Source organism: Ovis canadensis, chromosome 2 (genome assembly GCF_042477335.2).
Source record: "Ovis canadensis isolate MfBH-ARS-UI-01 breed Bighorn chromosome 2, ARS-UI_OviCan_v2, whole genome shotgun sequence".
NCBI classification, from domain to species: Eukaryota; Metazoa; Chordata; class Mammalia; order Artiodactyla; family Bovidae; genus Ovis; species Ovis canadensis.
In genome coordinates, this window is record NC_091246.1 from 244,615,368 (window position 1) to 244,633,984 (window position 18,617).

The 18,617-nt window shown below is 38.5% G+C and overlaps 1 protein-coding gene across 4 annotated transcripts in view; it reads left to right on the forward strand.

The window, feature by feature from the left end:
- Positions 1–18,617, forward strand: part of EYA3 (EYA transcriptional coactivator and phosphatase 3) — a 96,822-nt gene that overhangs the window by 57,367 nt on the left and 20,838 nt on the right. For all 4 annotated transcript variants that reach the window (XM_069578872.1, XM_069578873.1, XM_069578874.1 and 1 more), the window contains 5 exons: positions 6,007–6,092; positions 8,550–8,733; positions 11,867–12,006; positions 16,060–16,143; positions 17,334–17,423. In XM_069578872.1, the coding sequence (XP_069434973.1) occupies positions 6,007–6,092; positions 8,550–8,733; positions 11,867–12,006; positions 16,060–16,143; positions 17,334–17,423 (584 nt within the window). The remainder of the gene's footprint in view (positions 1–6,006; positions 6,093–8,549; positions 8,734–11,866; positions 12,007–16,059; positions 16,144–17,333; positions 17,424–18,617) is intronic.

An 18,617-nucleotide genomic window follows, 5' to 3' on the forward strand; every position in this document is an offset into this window, starting at 1 on the left:
TTAATGCTGGAACTCTAAACCTCTCTGCCTTCCCGAATTTTTCTTCTGAAAGGTTAGAATTAAGACAGGACTATTAGAAATGAAGACAAAGAAACTCGAAAGGCACTATGGAGTTAATTCCCTATCCTTTCAAGTTCAATGCAGGGAATTTGTCATTGCTCCAAGTGGGGAATTAATGTCCATCAACTTGGCTTCTCAACTGCCTCCTTTCTCCCAGCTTTTAAATATTCTTTATAAAATGGTGGTGCTAGAGAGATGAAGTTAGGATAGCGACAGCTGGTCTGAGATATTCTTAAGATACAGACTTTGAGGATAAAAAATGTTTTTATTTAGATTATATTAAACAAAATGTTTTGATTTTCAGTGTTAACTGTTTTCAATAAAATGATTAAGAACTACTTTTTCTTGGTCTTTTGTGAACAGAACTGGTTACATTCCTAAGACCTTACTCTGAGCTACCTCTATCTCTTATTGTTTAGCAAGTCTCCTCTCTTCTTAATTATTTTACCCCGTGTCTCCTCTTTTCTTATTTTCCTTTCTTCCCCGCCCCCCCCCACCCCCCATCCCCTGCCTTTCCCCCTTCTTTCTTTCTAAAATAGGAACAAGCCAGAAGGGAAAAACTTTAAGAGCATGACTTTATCTTCTCCTCTAACCCTCTTCATTTTTATGAAGTGTTTCTCTAGGTTGGTAGGCTTTGGGGTCCAACTACAGGCAAGTCTAGTGGACAAGTCCCTCCTAAACATTTGTATCTCTGATGACTACACCGTGGTCATGAAGGAAAAGCAAGTTCTCTTCTGTTATATTAATAATACTTTTCCAAGGTGTAGAACCACCACTCCCCCTCTGTAGTTGTATCTTGAATTTGTGGAACCTGGTAGCTGAGTTTAACTTCTCCCTCCTTGTAAAACAAGAAGAACCACCTTGTGAGGGTCTTTTAAGACCCATTGCTTTAAAGAAAAAGTCACAAAGCCATTCTGTCACTTAATTTGCCACTATCCTAATTTCTTTACCTTTTAGTACGTTTTCTCGCTTTCGATCAGTTAACCCAGTTTCCTCCATTGTGCTAATGATTATTGTTGGTATTTATTAAGTTTGTATTATATGTTTAGCATTGTTTTAGCAGCAGATAAGTGTTACTCATGTAATCATAACACGCCTATGAGGGAAGTACTGTCATTAATCTCATTTTACAAATTTGACACATAAGACACAGTGGATAAGTCAAGGATGTAAGCTGGGCAGTCTGGCCCTAGCACATGAGTGTAATGTGTATGATTTTCAGTATTGAAGTCATGGTATCAATATCAGCTCCCCAAACTGTGAACGTGTACTAGCAAGTATTTAAATTCATTTCCCTTCCCTTTTCTGGTTAATCTATTGGCCCTTTATAGTCTTCATTGGAGCTTTGGCACAGGGTAGAAATTAAGGCAGAAATTAACCATCAAGTTGTCAATTTTTGCCATTTATTCTGAGAAAAAGTTGGTAGAAAGAATAGTAACAATTGGCTGAAATGAAATATGGATGTTTTTGGCACATTTGAGTACCTGAATTCCGCACTATCAGTATCACTCTTCTCACGCCTACTTTTCATTTCCATTAGCTCGGCTAATGAATGTTATTTAGCTCTCCAGGGCTTCATCTCCCCCAACTCCCCACCCACTACCGTGTAACTGCCCAGTCACAGCATGGAATAAAAGCAAGGAGCATTGTACTGATTTTTTTTTTTTTTTAAGTAATCAAAATGACAGTGTCCCTTCATCCCCTCCAAAAGCTTTCAACAGTTGACAATAGCCCATCTTCCCTGGAGAAATTAGAGAAAGTATAGGAAATTCCACTTCTGGCTTGATCAATTCTGATCAAAACCTTTTGTTTAGTTTCTACTTCAGTGCTCATGAAAACCCTTTGATTAAATAGATTTGGGTTCTTTATATCAACCTTTTCCTAGAGTGTCTGTGACTATGGCCAAATCTCTGGTTATTTTCTTGAGTTGAAATGGTTAAAATAATTAAAATTCAAGTAGTAAAATTAGTTTTAGAATTTTCAAAATTAATTTTAACCCAGCCTTGATTTTCAGTGAATGTCTCTGGGCTCGAATAGTGTTGGTGACACATAATAGCTTTTGTTGACTAGATTTGTTTGGTATTTTCTTAGACTCTGTTCTTTATTGATGACAGATGATAGAGTTATATATCCCCTTCCCTACATGCAATTTTCCTTATTACTAATATCTCACATTAGAATGGAACATTTGTGATAATTAATGAACTAATATTGGTACATTATTATTAATTAAATCATAGGTTTACTTAGATTGCCTTAGTTTTTACTTGATGTCCCTTTTCTATTCCAGGATCTCATCCAAGACACCACATTTCATTTGATTGTCATGTTTTTTTAGGCTTCTCTTAACTGCAGTTTTTCACACCGCTTGTTTTTTATAACCTTCACATGCTATTATTTATAAATCCCATGAGTATTTATTGAGCATCACTTATTACAGGCCAGGCATTTTGCTAGATGTTCAGTTCAGCCGCTCAGTCGTGTCCAACTCTTTGCGACCCCATGAATTGCAGCACGCCAGGCCTCCCTGTTTAGCAAGATTCTGCCTTCATGAAGCTTATGGACTAGGAGGGGAGGCAGAGGACAAAGAAGTAAAGGGAGAAATAAATTTTGAAAAGTGCTTTGAAAGGGAAAAGAACTGGTTGTTGTGATTGGGAAGACAAGAAAGGAGTTTGTTCTAATAGAGGAGTCAGAGTCTCTGTGGATGTAGACATGCTGAGCGGGAACCATCAAGCTGGAGGGCAAGAGGGACAGGCCAGGGAGAACAATCCAGACATTGAGAGAGCGACATTGCAAAGATCCTCAAGTGAGAAAGAGGGTCTTGTTTTCAGTAACTTGAAAGCTGGGGTGAGCAAGGGTGGTAGAGAGACATATATAAAGTTAGTGAGGTGGGTAGGAACTAAATCTTGCACCAACTTCTATGTGCCATCAACGCTTGGGTTACCCTCCAGCTGTGGGGTAATGTCACATAACTGTTCCTCTCACAGTTCTGTAACCACTGCCTTCTCATTAAAGCTGTCTGTGTATTCCGACTGTTGCAGGTGGACCTTGAGTGGGGCATGGTTCTCAGAAGCTTATCTTCCTGTGATTTCACAGTTTCATTGTCAAAACAGGAGTGGGAACTATCCAAAAACAGCTGGCCATCCCATTGGCACTTGGGGAGCTAATAGTCTTTAGATATATATATCAATAGGCGTTACCACTTGAGTTTTAAATGATCCTAGAAATTTATTCTTTTTGTTGCATGTTTTATTGCTGCTGCTTCTGTTTTTTAAGTCAGCAGTTGAATTTGTTGCTGTTGAGACCGATGTATATATTTCTGTGGGATGATCAGTGCTTTTTTTTTTTTTGAAGTGCCTGACTTTTTGTCATAGTGCAGGAGGTAGGGCATGTAGTGACTGTGTATATTTTAAGGTGAGTTTAGCCTGAGTTCAGTGCTGGTTACAAGAACCTAAAGAAATATTACTTGTCATCTGACTTATATCACTAGAATTTAAATAACATGAGGGCAGGCATTGTCTTCACTCCTCTGTTCCCAGTGACTGGAACAGTTTCTGGGCACATAGTACACCCTGGTTTGATGAGCAGATGAGTCAATGAATGACGCTTTAGGAATGATTTGATCGAGTTGAGGAAAGAACTGTTATTAAGCCCTGTAAACTTTCTAGGTTAGCAGACCAACATTTTCTATAATGGAAGCCACTATTGCTGAGAGGAATTTGTGATGTTTAGTACTATACTTGTTAAAAACTTGATATCAGCAACTAGCTAATCAAGACATTAAACTTCCTGTCATGGATATTAGAGTATGTGGCCAGTTGTTTTCTAGGTCAACCTTTTTACCTCCAGTAAGCGATCTGAAAATTGTTAAATTTATAAAACTACCTTGTCAGAATACCTTTTTCCCTGTGTGTGCATAGACATCAGATATGAATAAGTTGAACCTCTAACCATTTATAAATTATTAAGAAGGTAGAACAGAATTAAAGGTAAATAGGAGGAACAGATGGAGAAGGAAATGGCACCCCGCTCCAGTACTCTTGCCTGGAAAATCTCATGGACAGAGGAGCCTGGTAGGCTACAGTCCATGGGGTCGCGAAGAGTCGGACGCGACTGAGTGACTTCACTTTCACTTTTCACTTTCATGCATTAGAAAGTGAAATGGTAGCCTGCTCCAGTGTTCTTGCCTGGAGCCGTCTGTGTGGTTGCACAGAGTCGGAGACGACTGAAGCGACTTGGCGGCGGCAGCAGGAGGAACAGAGGAGCATATGCTAGGACGAGAGCTAAAGGGAAATTGGTCTGAAACAGACTTTGCTGGAGGAGATAACCGTGAGAGGTTAAGTACGCTCTTCATTTCCTTCCCCACATTGAATCGCCTATGTTCAGCCAACAGGCCTGCCTAGCATAATGTACTAGTAATAGAATCTGGAATGTACCCAAAATTCTTTTCCTTCAAGAATAATTTAAAAGCTACTTACAGAATCATCTAGCTTATATACAGTAATTTCTTAGGACTTCCCCTTAGGGAGAAAAATATTGATGGGAAGAAAATATTATTTATAAGACTATAAAATCTGTTTCATTTAGTTGTTGGGTTTAAGAAAGTAAATAAGAATCCTTTCATTTACCTGGGGAAGGGAGTACCATAGAAAAGGAAATCTCCCTCCCTAGAAGTGAGGAAATCGGATTCCTAACTCAGGAAAGAAAGGGCACTGAATGAAGAATTGGGAGATCTCAATTATCATTTGCCTGTTTACCTTTAACTTCGTGACTATGGACAAATGAACTCTTCTTCTTTGTCCCAAGTCTTCTGAAGCTACTGTTGCATCAGTAGCTGTTCCTTACGTCTAACTTGCTTGAGTCTCTTCTGGACTTTAAGCAGAGTAGCCTTGGGGAAAGGGATAAAAATTCCCTCTGATTTTGACCAGTACTCTCAAGTTTCTGCCACATTTGTTCACCTGCACTACTGTTAATGGAGATTTTCCTAATAACTTCCCCTCTGAGGACTTTGTCACCAATGGGATAGGTAGTCAGACAGTCTGATCTACCTGATGGTGAATGTTTATTGTGTGTGTGACTGTAGTAGGAACCAAGTGTAAGTATGTTTATGATGAGTGAAGGAGAAGTTCAAGAGCAGTAAGTGCCTCACAATTTAACTTATATTGTCCACCTGGGAAAAAAAAAAAATCAGTGTGGCAAATGATAGTCACTGAGGATCTGATTAAAATGTGGGTGGAATTTGTGATAGAAGGGTGTGGAAAACTTAACCCAAATTCCTTGTGCTGACACAGGCAGCCTAAGTAGCTTAAAATTTTTTACCTGACCAGAATAGTATTGAATACTTCCCGAGTTTTTCTAGGCTCATTGGTGAAATCATTAAATGCCAGAACATGGTGTTTGTTGAAGCAACCCCAAACACTTTAGAATTTGGAGAGCTACCTCAGCTGCTCAAAGTAATTGTGTTGCATCAGAAAAGGCCTAATTTGGGGCAAGAGACCGTAAATATCACAGTATAGGAATTACATGTGGATTTGCCAGAGCTTTTGTTGTTTTTACTGGTGTCAGTAGGTCACACTGCAGGTGAGTTATTTTGCAGCTGCCAGAGAAGATGGACTGGAATGATTTGGGTTAGCTTCTGATTTCCTTAGTATCATTAGCATGAAGCAGGGCAGTATGTTGTGTCCTTCTAGGACTTTAGTAGGAATAGTGGCTTTAGTAGGAATAGTTGAAGACTCGAGTTGAAACAGGAAAAATGTGTGAACTGCTTTATTTCTAATTAAATCTCAATTAAGGTATGGCATGCAAAAGAGAAAAACTGGTATCTAGTATTTATTTCCTTTGCCAATGTTTCTTATCTCCTTGTCAATCTGTTTACTTAGGAAAGAATATATTTTCAATTTCTTTCAGCCTTTCCCATAATATCTTTTAACACTTTCAATCTTATAGCTTCGAGCACAAATGCCAGCCTGATACCCACTTCATCTGCTATTGCCAATATTCCAACAGCAGCAGTTTCCAGCATCTCAAACCAGGTATGGTGCTCCTTTTGTTCATCCTACTTGATACTGTTCATCTAACTAGCTCGTCCTCCCTTCTTTTCATTATCAGTTTGCCATTTCTAAGAAACAACCAGTATGGGCCGTGGAGAGACCTTTTTCTGGATGCTCCTAGAGCAAGACCTAGGATGGTTTCTCAGGTCACTATCCAGTCTCTCTCATTCCTCTGCCAAGACTGAATGATGTCATTGTATCTGCCCCCTATTTAGCCCCTCATTTCATTGTGAATTCCTTGTGGTCTGGTCTTGATCACTGTTGTGCTAACTTTATGTTCAGATCACTGGTAACATCTTCAGTGTTTTAGAAGTTTTTTGGTTTTGTTGTTGTTTTTATTTGTTGTTTTCTCTGTAGCAGTTAGTATTATCAACCACAGTCTCCATGGATCTTTTCTCCTGGCTGCAGTTAACTAATCTGGTTCACATTTTATGTTTGACTCCTTTTGTATTTGTTCATTCTTCTAGTCCCCAAGTATTTATTGAGTTCCTGCTGTGTACCTGGAACTCTTCAGGGTAACGTCTCTCTCCCTTTCGTATCCTGCCTTCGGTCATGGACAGTCTGTATTTAGTTTTCCACATGTTTCCTATTTCATCCCCAGGAATGTTTACACAGTCACAGTGTCTATTTACTACTTCCAAAATGAAGAGTCTAGTCCTGACCTCGTATCTACAGGCTTCCTGCTGATTGATTGGCTTTTTTCCTTTAATATCCTGTTGTTTCCCTAAGTTAACCATATCTAAAACCAACGTTTCTTTCCACCCTTCCTACTGTTCATTATCCTCCAAAAGGAATGCTGCTTTTTCCTACAGTGTCTCAATTCTTGTCAGTTATCTACCTGTCAATGCAGGAGACATAAGAGACACAGGTTCGATCCCTGGGTCGGGAAGATCCACTGGAAGAGGGCATGGCAATCCACTCCAGTATTCTTGCCTGGAGGAGCCTGTCAGGCTACAGTCCACAGGGTCACGAAGAGTTGGAAATGACTGAAGCGACTTAGAACGCACACTATTTTTTAATATACCTACACCTAAAAGCAGACCAGTCGTCATCTATTTTTTTGTTCCCTTACCCAGCCCTGATCCAACCATTCCTGGAATTCTTTCTTGCTTTTATTTATTTATTTTTTTTGGCCACACCACACAGCATATGGATCTCCGACTAGGGATTGAACCATGCCCCCTGCAGTGGAAGCTCGGAGTTTTAACCACTGGACTGCCAGGGAAGTCTCTGCTTTTTCGTTTTTTATCGCTAACTGGTTGGAAGTATTTTTGCCGTATATCCTGCTAGATTTTTAACTCCCCCAGCTAGTATGACTTGCTCTTTTCTTTAATATTTCTTTTTCCTGTCCATGCACACACACACACACACACACACAGAATTATATTTGGCTCATGGTAGATGCTCAGTACTCTTTATAAATAATTGATCTGATCAATTAGCATCTTCCTACTTGTCACTAGTATCAATATCAGTGGAATTTTTTAAGATGTGTTTGAGCTGTGCATCATACCCATTCTTTACAGCTTTTTTAAGGTTTAATTGACATACAGTAAACCACACAGGTTCCAGTGTATGACCTGATAAATTTTGTCACGTGTGTGCCTGTGTAACTACCAAAAGTTCCCTTCAGATATTTTTAAATAACTTTATTTTTAAAGAAGATGTGATTTTTTTTTTAAGAGAGATATACTGAGTTTTTGGAGAAGGCAATGGCAACCCACTCCAGTACTCTTGCCTGGCAAATCCCATGGACAGAGGAGCCTGGTAGGCTGCAGTCCATGAGGTCGCTAGGAGTCGAACACGACTGAGCGACTTCACTTTCACTTTTCACTTTCATGCATTGGAGAAGGAAATGGCAACCCACTCCAGTGTTCTCGCCTGGAGAATCCCAGGGATGGGGGAGCCTGGTGGGCTGCCGTCTCTGAGGTCGCACAGAGTGGGACACGACTGAAGCAACTTAGCAGCAGCAGCATGCTGTTTTTAAACTGGGAAACTATGAAGGATATGTGCTTTTTTTGTTCACGCTCATCTGTCCTTAAAAGCACTACCATCTAGTGCAGTGGTATATAAACTTCTTAAAGTGTAGAATCTTCCCTTCAAAAATTCTATGCCAAAATTTATGCAGAAATTCTGTACATAAAGTGGGAGAAAAAGAATATTATAGGAGAAAATGGACATTGTGTGTACAGTGCATGGGACACTTCCCTCTCAGCCTTGCCCTAGCATCTCCTCTTTACTCTTGGGTTTCCACAGGATGCGTTTTGAAAAATCATTGGCTTAGGTGGAAAACTACATAGGTATGTAAACGAGAAGTCAGGTTAATGTTTTAAGGAAATAATTACGAGACAGAGGGACATGAAAGTGTTTGGTGTTGAAATTCGTGTTTTTTTTTCTTTCTGAGTCTTGTTTTCCTCCCTTGTTCCCTTTGACCTACAGGACTATCCCACCTATACCATCCTTGGTCAGAGTCAGTACCAAGCTTGCTACCCCAGCTCCAGCTTTGGAGTCACAGGCCAGACTAACAGTGATGCTGAGAATACCACCTTAGCAGCAGCCGCATACCAGACGGAGAAGCCCAGTGTCATGGTACCTGCAGCTGCAACACCCAGACTTTCCTCTGGTAAGCTCTGCAGCTCTAAAAACTTTGGCTTAAGGGCATTTCATCCAGCCAGTGGTGGTGCAGATTATTTTGTTCTTATCTAAGTCACTGTTACCATGCTCTTGGGTTTCCCTCTCAGGTGAGGGGTATTTTTAACACTGTATCCAGGCTGTGATGAGTCATTGGCAGACTGAATGTAAAACTTGATGATGTGAACAGAAAAGGACCAGGAATGAAAAGACTTTATTTCTGACTCCCACTCTACCATCCCTGTAGCTCATCACAGAGAACTTCAGAATCTCAGCACATTTTGTAATAGCTGGAGAAGTCCAGTTTTAGTCTGCGCATCATTTGGACTTCTGGTCACACTTCAGGGTGGTAGTTCTTAACTTTTTCTGTGTCATGGATCCCTTTAAGATTTTGAGAAAAGCTGTGGTCCTTTTTCCCCAAAGAAATACATAGAATTTAACCTACAAATTTAAACTTCTACCTTGGCAATGAATCAATGAATTATGGTGTCCAGATTTTAATATCCTGACATAAAGACTTAAACTTTCAGTAAACATATGCACATACTTTTTATTTATCTCTATTTTTCATGAAAATTTGGGGTTTTGCTGTTACATCCCATAACGTGAAGGAGGACTGTTTATTGTTAACACTGACGCATTTTTTAAAAACAGTGGTCTGCTGTTCTCTGTGCAGCTTGCCTCTACTACTAGTCTTCTAAATAGATGGACATACAGATGGTCACTGCTTCAAACCTGCATACATTGAAATCATTACATGTGTTAATACCTTAGTTTTTAATTCATTTCTCTAAATATCTTTGTCCTTCATAACAATTTTAACTTTTTAATAATGGAGAATTTCAAACATAGGCAGAAGTTGTCAGAATAGTATAGTGAACCCTTATATATCTGTCATCCAGCTTCAACAGTTAACAACTTATAGGCAATCTTATTTCAGCTGTGTGTGTACTAAGTCACTTCAGTCGTGTCTGACTCTTTGTGACCCTATGGACTGTAACCCACCAGGCTCCTCTGTCCATGGGATTCTCTAGGCAAGAATACTGGAGTAGGTTGCCATTCCCTTCTCCAGAGGTCTTCCCGACCCAGAGATCAAACTTGTATCTCTTATATCTCCTGCCTTGGCAGGCGGGCTCTTTACCATTAGCATTACCTGGTGACCTCAGTTCAGTTCAATTGCTCAGGCGTGTCCGACTCTTTGCAACCCCATGAATCACAGCACACCAGGCCTCCCTGTCTATCACCAACTCCTGGAGTTCACTCAAACTCATGTTCATCAAGTCAGTGATGCCATCCAGCCATCTCATCCTCTGTCATCCCCTTCTCCTCCTACCCCCAAGCCCTCCGAGCATCAGGATCTTTTCCAGTGAGTCAACTCTTCGAATGAGGTGGCCAAAGTATTGGAGTTTCAGCCTCAGCATCAGTCCTTGACCTGGTATGTTTCAACTATACTTCATCTAATTTCCTCCTCAAATTCCAGGTCTCATATCTCTAAAAGATAAATGCTTGATAACATAACCACAATGCCATTATCCCATATAAAATAATTCAACAATAATTCCTTAATGCCTACGGGTATTCATATTTCTAGTTTTTTCATAAACGTTAAGAGTCTTGCTTTTGTTTAAAGTCCAAGTAAGGGCTTCCTTTGTGGCTCAGCTAGTAAAGAACCTACCTGCAATGTGGGAGATCTGGGTTTGATCCCTGGGTTGGGAAGATGCCCTGGAGAAGGGAAAGGCTACCCACTCCAGTATTCTGGCCTGGAGAATTCCATGAACAACTGTATAGTCCATGGGATCGCAAAGAGTCAAGACACGACTGAGCGAGTTTCACTTTCAAGGTCCATACATTGTGATTGGTGGATATATATTTTGTTCTAACCTATAAATTCCCCCCTCTCTTTTTCTTTCCTGTGTAATTTATTTGTTGAAGAAAGTAGATTGTTTTCTCAGTATCAGTTCAGTTCAGTTCAGTCACTCAGTCCCATGAACTGCAGCACGCCAGGCCTCCCTGTCCATCACTAACTCCCGGAGTCCACCCAAACCTATGTCCATTGTGTCAGTGATACCATCCAGCCATCTCATCCTCTGTCATCCCCTTCTCCTCCTGCCCTCAATCTTTCCCAGCATCAGGGTCTTTTCAAATGAGTCAGCTCTCCGAATCAGGTGGCCAAAGTATTGGAGTTTCAGCTTCAACATCAGTCCTTCAGTGAACACCCAGGACTGATCTCCTTTAGGATGGACTGGTTGGATCTCCTTGCAGTCCAAGGGACTCTCAAGAGTCTTTTCCAACACCACAGTTTGAAAGCATCAATTCTTTGGCACTCAGTTTTCTTTATAGTCAAACTCTCACATCCATACATGACTACTGGAAAAACCATAGCCTTGACTAGACGGACCTTTGTTGACAAAGTAATGCCTCTGCTTTTTAATATACTATCTAGGTTGGTCATAACTTTCCTTCCAAGGAGCAAGTGTCTTTTAATTTAATGGCTGCAATCACCATCCACAGTGATTTTGGAGCCCAGAAAAATAAAGTCAGTATAAATTTCACCAATTATAAGTTTAGAGGGTAGCTTGCTGCAACCTACTGCTTTCTGTATTTTATTTAAGTTGGTAAATAAATCTAGGGTGGTGGTTTTCAACTGGAGGTAGTTTTGTGCCTCTTGCTTCCACCCTAAGGCCCCCACATCCAGGGATATTTGGCAGAGTGTGGAAGCATTTTTGGTTGTCATACTGGGAAGGGGGTGCTACTGGCATCTAATGGGTAGAGGCCAAGGATACTGCTTAACCAAACATCCTAAAACATACAGGATGTCCCCTCACAACAAAAATTGTCTGGACCAAAACATCAGTTGTACCAAGTTCAGAAAGTGATCGCAGGCTTAATTTTTTGGGTGGGGGCAAAATGACTTTATAGGTAAGTTTTTCCATTGAGGAGGCAGGCATACAAATTCTAGTTATGACTCTTCATGCTGTTAGGTCTGAATTTCCAAATTCGTTAAGTAAAGTTTGGTTTCCCAGCCTTTATCCCTGCAACATGATTCTTAAAGGCAGAGACCCTGCTCTGGTTCTTATAGCCCGTGACTACACTGGCAATACCAGTGTCTTACTTTTCATTTTCAGGAGACCCTTCTCCAAGCCCATCTTTGACCCAGACCACACCAAGTAAAGATGCTGATGACCAGTCCAGGAAAAACATGACTGGCAAGAACCGGGGCAAGAGGAAAGCTGACGCCAGCTCTTCCCAGGACAGTGAATTAGAAGTATGGGAAGAAACTCATTTGAGTTACCACCTGGTTTTTTCTTTTCTCTTTTCTTTGTCAAATATATTTCTGAAACTCATGGATATTATGGGGTTCTATGTTGTGTACCGTTTAATTCCTGAGCAGTAGAAAATGAATTGGCCAAGTGTGAAAAGAGAAGTGTAAAAACACATTCCTCTATACCCACATTTTACCATATCACTTTCAGATCCTTTTTACCAACAAATTTGAAAAAGCTTTTTCAAATTTAGGTAGGTAACTTTTTAAGGGAAAGAACAATCTGTTCTGTATTCCAGAGGCGAACAGAAAGAACAATGCATCATATTCAAAAAGCAAAGGGTATCACAAGCAATGTCATCCTGTTCTCCATTTCACAGTCTTAGAGTAAAATGACAGAACTGAAGTGCTTTAGGCCAAGTTTCTGTGAAACCTGCAACCAGATCTGGTAACTTGTAAATGAGATTGGCTCTCACTTACTCTGTAAACCCTAATAAATTTATTATGGATATACATTTGGCTTCATTATTAAAAAGACTAGCAAGCCATACAAATTTCTAATAATAATGGAGTTTTGATACTAATCTTTTTGTTTTCTTTCTTTAATTTTTCTATAATGTGATTGTTCAATGAGAAGAAAAAGCCATATTTAAAAATGAGTCCATTGACAGTTGTTCATAAGACATTGGTACATTGAGGCAATGTTTCGAACCTCTCTTCCCTTCTGTTACTAGCAGGATGGGAATGGGCTGGGAGAGAAAGACAGAAAATCTAGAGACCTGATATATTTCATGGGAAAAACTGAGAATTCACTTGTTTTTTTAAATTGTGGTAAAGTATATATAAAGTTTACCATTTTATAAGTGTACAGTTTTAAGTACATTCACAGTGTTGTTCAGAAGTTTTTCATGATTACAAACTGTGTACTCATTAAGCAATAACTTCCCAGTCTCCCCTTCTATTAGTCCTTGGTAACCTTTGTTCTACTTTCTGTCACGATAAATTTGCCTGTTCTAGGCATTTCATATAAGTGGCATCATACAAAATCTTTCCTTCTGTGTCAGGCTTATTACTTCACCTAGCATAATATTTTCAAGGTTCGTCTATTCTGTAGCATGTTTCAGAACTTCATTCCTTTTTATGGCTGCATAACTCCATTGTGTAAATATAGCACATTTTGTTTATCCATTCATCTGTGATGAATGCTTGGGGTTTTTCCGCCTTTGAGCTATTGTGAATAAAGCTGCTGTGAACACTGCTATACTCAAAAATACCACTTTGAGCCCCTCTTTTCAATTATTTTGGGTATAAACTTAGGAGTAGAATTGGTAGGCCATATAGTATTTCTGTGTTCAGCTTTTTGAGGAACCACCAAAATGTTTTCCAAATGACTACACCATTTTACATTCCTACCAGCTCTATACTGGGGTTCCAGTTGCTTCCCTTTTTTGCGTATTCCATCCTAATGGGTATGATATGGTGTTTTGTGGTTTTGATTTGCATTTCCTTAATGACTAATAATATTGAACATCTTTTCATGTGTGAATTGGTCATTTGTCTATTTTATTGGAAGTAATGTCTAAATCCTTTGCCCATTCTTTAAATTAGGGGGTTTTGTTTGTTTTTGAATCTTAGGAGTTCTTTATTCTAGATTTTAATCCCTTAGCAGAATATGATGTGCAAATATTTTCTGTGCACTGTCTTTTCACTCTCTTGATGGTTTCCTCTGATGGTTAACAGTTTTAAATTTTGAAGTTCTGTTTTGATTACTTGTGCTTTTGGTATTATACTTAAGGATTTAAGGTAATGAAAACACCTGTATTTCGTCTAAGCATTTTATTGTTTCAGCTCTTAAGTTTAGGTCCTTGATCCATATTGAGTTAATTTGTACATAGTGTGAAGTAAGGATCTAATTTTTTTTTTTTGCACATGGATATTCAGTACCCTTAGGACCTTGTTTTGGAAACGCTTTCCTTTCCCCTGTGTTCGTGGTATCCTTGCAGAAATAATAATAATAATCGTCTCTCTCTCTCTCTCTCTTTATATATATATATACATATATGGGTTTATTTCTGGGCTCTCTCTGTTCCATTGGTCTGTGTGTCTGTCTTTATGCTACTACCACACTATTTTGATTACTGTAGCTTTGTAGTAAGTTTTAATATTAGGAAACATGAGTCATCCAACTTTGTTCTTTTTCAAGACTATTTTGGCTCTTTAGGGTCCCTTGAGATTTCGTACAAACTTTAGGTTAGTTTTTCTATCTCTTTAAAAAAGTGTTGGAAAACAACAACAACAAAAAAAAACAGTGTTGGGATTTTGATAGGGATTTAGTATATAAGTCCTGAACTATCAGTTAAGTTTATTCCTAAATATTTTATTATTTTTTATGCTTTTGTTTAATTCCTTTTAGGATTATTCATTTCAAGCTTATAGAAATAGCTGATTTCTGAATTCATTTTATTAGCTCTCAGTAATTTTGGGGGTTCTTAAAGGTTTTCTTTGCGTAAGATCACATCATCTGTGAACAGAGGTAATTTTACTTCTTTCTTTCTAGTTTGGGTACATTTTTACCCTTTTCTTGGGTATTTCTTTTACCCTTATTCTGGCTAGAATTTCCAGTACCATGTTTGAATAGAAGTGATGAAAACAGAGACATACTTCTTTTATTCCTAATCTCAGGGGTAATACTTTCAGTTTTCCACTATTGAGTATTGATATTAGCTGAAGGTTATTCATATATGACCTTTATCATGATAAGGAAGTTGCTAGTATATTGAGTGTTTTTATAATGAAAGTGTGCTGAATTTTGTCAAATGCTTTTTCTGCATCAGTTGAGATGACCATGTGAGTTTTTTCCTCTGTTCAGTTAGTGCAGTATATTACATTGATTTTTTTTTTTTCTTCATTGAACCATTCTTGCATTCTGGGAACAAATCCCACTTGGTCTTGATGTATAATTCAATACGCTGCTGAACTTTGTTTGCCACTGTTCTGTTGAGGTTTTTGCATCAGTGTTCAGATGAGAGATTGGTCTGTTGTTTTCTTGTCTTGTGTTTATCTGATTTCAGTATCAGGGAATTGCTGGCTTCATAGAGTGAATTAGGAAGTGTTTCTGCCTATTGAGTTGTTTGGAAGGTCTGAAGGATTTTAGTGTGGGGTAGAATTCACCAGTGAAACCATCTGACCCTGGCCTTTTCTTTTCTTGGGATGTTTTTTATTGTTGATTCAGCCTCCTACCAGTTAAAGGTCTATTCAGGTTTTCTTTTCCTATATGAATCAGTTTTGGCACATTGTATATTTCTAGGAATTTGTTGTTTCATCTAGATTATTTATTGGTGTATAACTTCATAGTGTAAAGGATTACAAAATCCTTTTTATTTCTTTAAAATTGGTATTAATATCCCCACTTTCATTTCTGATTTTATTAATTTATGTCGTCTGTCTTTTTTCTTAGCTAGTCTGACTAGACCTTGTCAATTATATAGATCTCTTCTAAGAACCAACTTTTGGTTTTATTGATTTTCTCTATTTTTTTTCCTACCTTCTGTTTTTCCTACCCTTTTCTAACCTTTATTTTTTCCTTCCTTCTACTGGCTTTGTCTAGCAGCATAAATTGTGCAGTTTGGTTATTGATTGAGATCTTTTTTAAGGTACACATTTGTAACTATAAATTTCCTCTGGGACTTCCTTGGTGGTCCAGTGGTTAAAACTCCCTACTTCCAATGCAGGGGGCATGGGTTTGATCCCTGGTTGGTTGGGGGACTAAGATTCCACATGCTGTGCAGTGTGGCCTTAAAAAGAAAAGAAAAAAAGCCTTCTTGACTGTTTCCACAGCCTCCCATAAATTATGGTATGTTGTTTTTTGGTCTTCATTCCAAGGTAGTTTCTAATTTCACTTGTTATTTCTTTTTTATCCATTGGTTGTTTAAGATTATATTAATTTTTACATATGTGTGAATTTCCCAGTTTTTCTTCTGTTATTGATTACTTGTTTCATTCTACTATGATTTTAAAAGATGTTCACTCATTTTTTAAAATATTTCCCTCATTCAGCGGGTATTTCTGTGGGACTTAGATGAAACCATCATCATCTTCCACTCCCTTCTTACTGGATCCTATGCCCAGAAGTATGGAAAGGTAATTTGAGTCTTTCTTCCTTTGTTATAACTGTCCCTCTCTGTGCGTGCAGGTAACCAAGATCACTGTCTCTGTTATCTCCATCTTACCTATTGACCTTTCACCTTTCACATAAAACTTCACCTGCTGGCTTATACCAGGCAGACTACATGGTCAGGCAGAGTTGATAAAGCTGGGAACTAGACCTCAGACTAGTACTGAAAGCTGAAGTTGGTAGAGGGTGGTAAAGACTAAGTATGGGACTGAACTCAAAATAGAGTGGAGTCTCAGGATTACCTGCTCCAAAGACTGATCTGTTATCCCTTACATCACATGTGACAGTCCAAACTGAGCGTTTCATTTAGCTGAGAATCTGTGAGATCTATACATTTAAAATATTAAATAACTTTCTAAAATAGATTGTATAGCTTCTTAAATGAAAATGTACCAAGCAGAATTTAAGTTTAGTCATCAGTAGTAACATCAGTTTTGACAGAGGGATGAGGTATTGTCTGTATATTTCTATACTGAATTACCTCCAGGTTCCTTTTTGTTTGTGTGTTTCTGTGAATAAATTTTATAAAAATATCTGCCTCATTTACCATCCTACTTTATCTACTCCTAATTATTTCTTATTGTCACTCTTTGTTTCTATTAGAAGTATTTTCCATAGGCTTTTAGTATCCAGGCTGGCAAACTAACATAAGTTTATATACTCTATAACAAGACTGGTTATGAAAGTATACAAAATAAGATCATACCACCTCTAAGTGAAGGTCTGATTGTTCCTTTTAAAGCTACGTGCATTGCTTTTCCTACAAGTATTTCTTCATTGATTTTCTGGTTGTTTACAGATTGTCAGATTACTGACTTCCAGAGTTATACTGTGTATGTGTGCAAGATAATGAGAATTACAATAGCAATATTTTAGCAATAGTTAGAATTTCTGCTGAAGCAGGGAATTTTTCCGAAAATTGTTTTGTTTTTTTTTTTTTCAAGTGGGTTAAAGTGCTGAAATTTTTAACTTTGCACAATCCAAGCTTTTTACAACTGTGAATGAAATTGCATCAGTTGTAATGAAATTAATAGTGAGAAGCGCTATTGTGGACCAGTGTTGTTTTGGCCTTGACTTCAAATAATTTTGAAACAGTTAGAGGTAAGAACTGGTGCTGTAAGTGCCAAGTCAAACAAATTCTCTTATTGCCTTTCAGGACCCAACAGTAGTGATTGGCTCAGGTTTAACAATGGAAGAAATGATTTTTGAAGTGGCTGACACGCATCTGTTTTTCAATGACCTAGAGGTAGGCATTTTAAATTGTTGCTGTGCTTCAGTGAAACACTTTGTTCCATAACTTATTTATTGAGACTGTGACTTGTGTGTTTAGAGAAAGTGTGGTTAAACAGGGTAGGCATGGGGAGGCCAGCTGGGCACTTAGGTATACATAGTCTTGAAGAAATAGTTCCTTGGTTAGGTCAGCACAGTCTTGTTTCTGGGCTTCAGTTTTATTGGCTCAAAAATTTGATTTTGTTATCATATTTGGAAGTAATCTAGCTGTAGGGGCAGTACCATCCCATCAGGTAAAGCACTGATACAGAAACCAACATTCTAATTTACTCATCTACATTAAATAATGTATGAAGGTGGCACTGGTTGTACTCTTAATTATATTTTACCTGTTCTTCGGTTTTACCTTCGTAAAAGATAGTATCTTGATTTGTCAGATCTGTAGAGGGCTACTCGTAACTTGTTGTATTTTGCACCTGCTTATTGTCCTTGCATAGGTAAGCCGTGAAGTCCAGATCATGTTATATTTAGGTGGAGGGAAACCTGGGAACACTGAGAGCTTCTTGGTTAATTGTTTTGGCTTTGACATTTGAGTTCATCTTTGAGGTAAACATGGTGTAGTGGAGAGAGCACAGGACTGGGAGTCAGAGGACCAGACTCGAGTACCAAGTTAGGAAAGTCATCTCCCCATTCTGGGCCTCAGTTAAGCAGTTATCCTACACAAGGAGCTAGTAACAGTTGTTCTGTGTGAAGATGGGAATGCCTTGCCAAGACACTGAGGTGGGAAGGAGCAAATCTGTCACTTAATGTCCTTTTGAATTTTGAACTCTGTACGATGTGTATTACCTACTTTTTTAAATCGTGAAAATTTTAAAGTAAAATAAACACAAAGTAATCCTCTTTCTTCTCAGACACAGTCTAGTTCTGCTCAGCAGTTCTCCAACAAGTTAAATTAGTAGGGCTGTAAACTCCAGTACTTTTATGTCAGCTCCACAGTGCTTTAATCTTCCATCAACTTCACATGTTGATAAATTGGAACATTATAGTTTTTATTCAGCAAACATTTATTGAAAACCTACTATGTGCCAGTAATTGTTGCCAAATTGTATTTGTAATGATTTTCTAGACATAGTCCTCACTCAGGACTGAAAGTTCTGTGAAGAATTTGACCTGAATGTGTTCCTGCCCCCCAGGTCAGTGGTTCTCAACT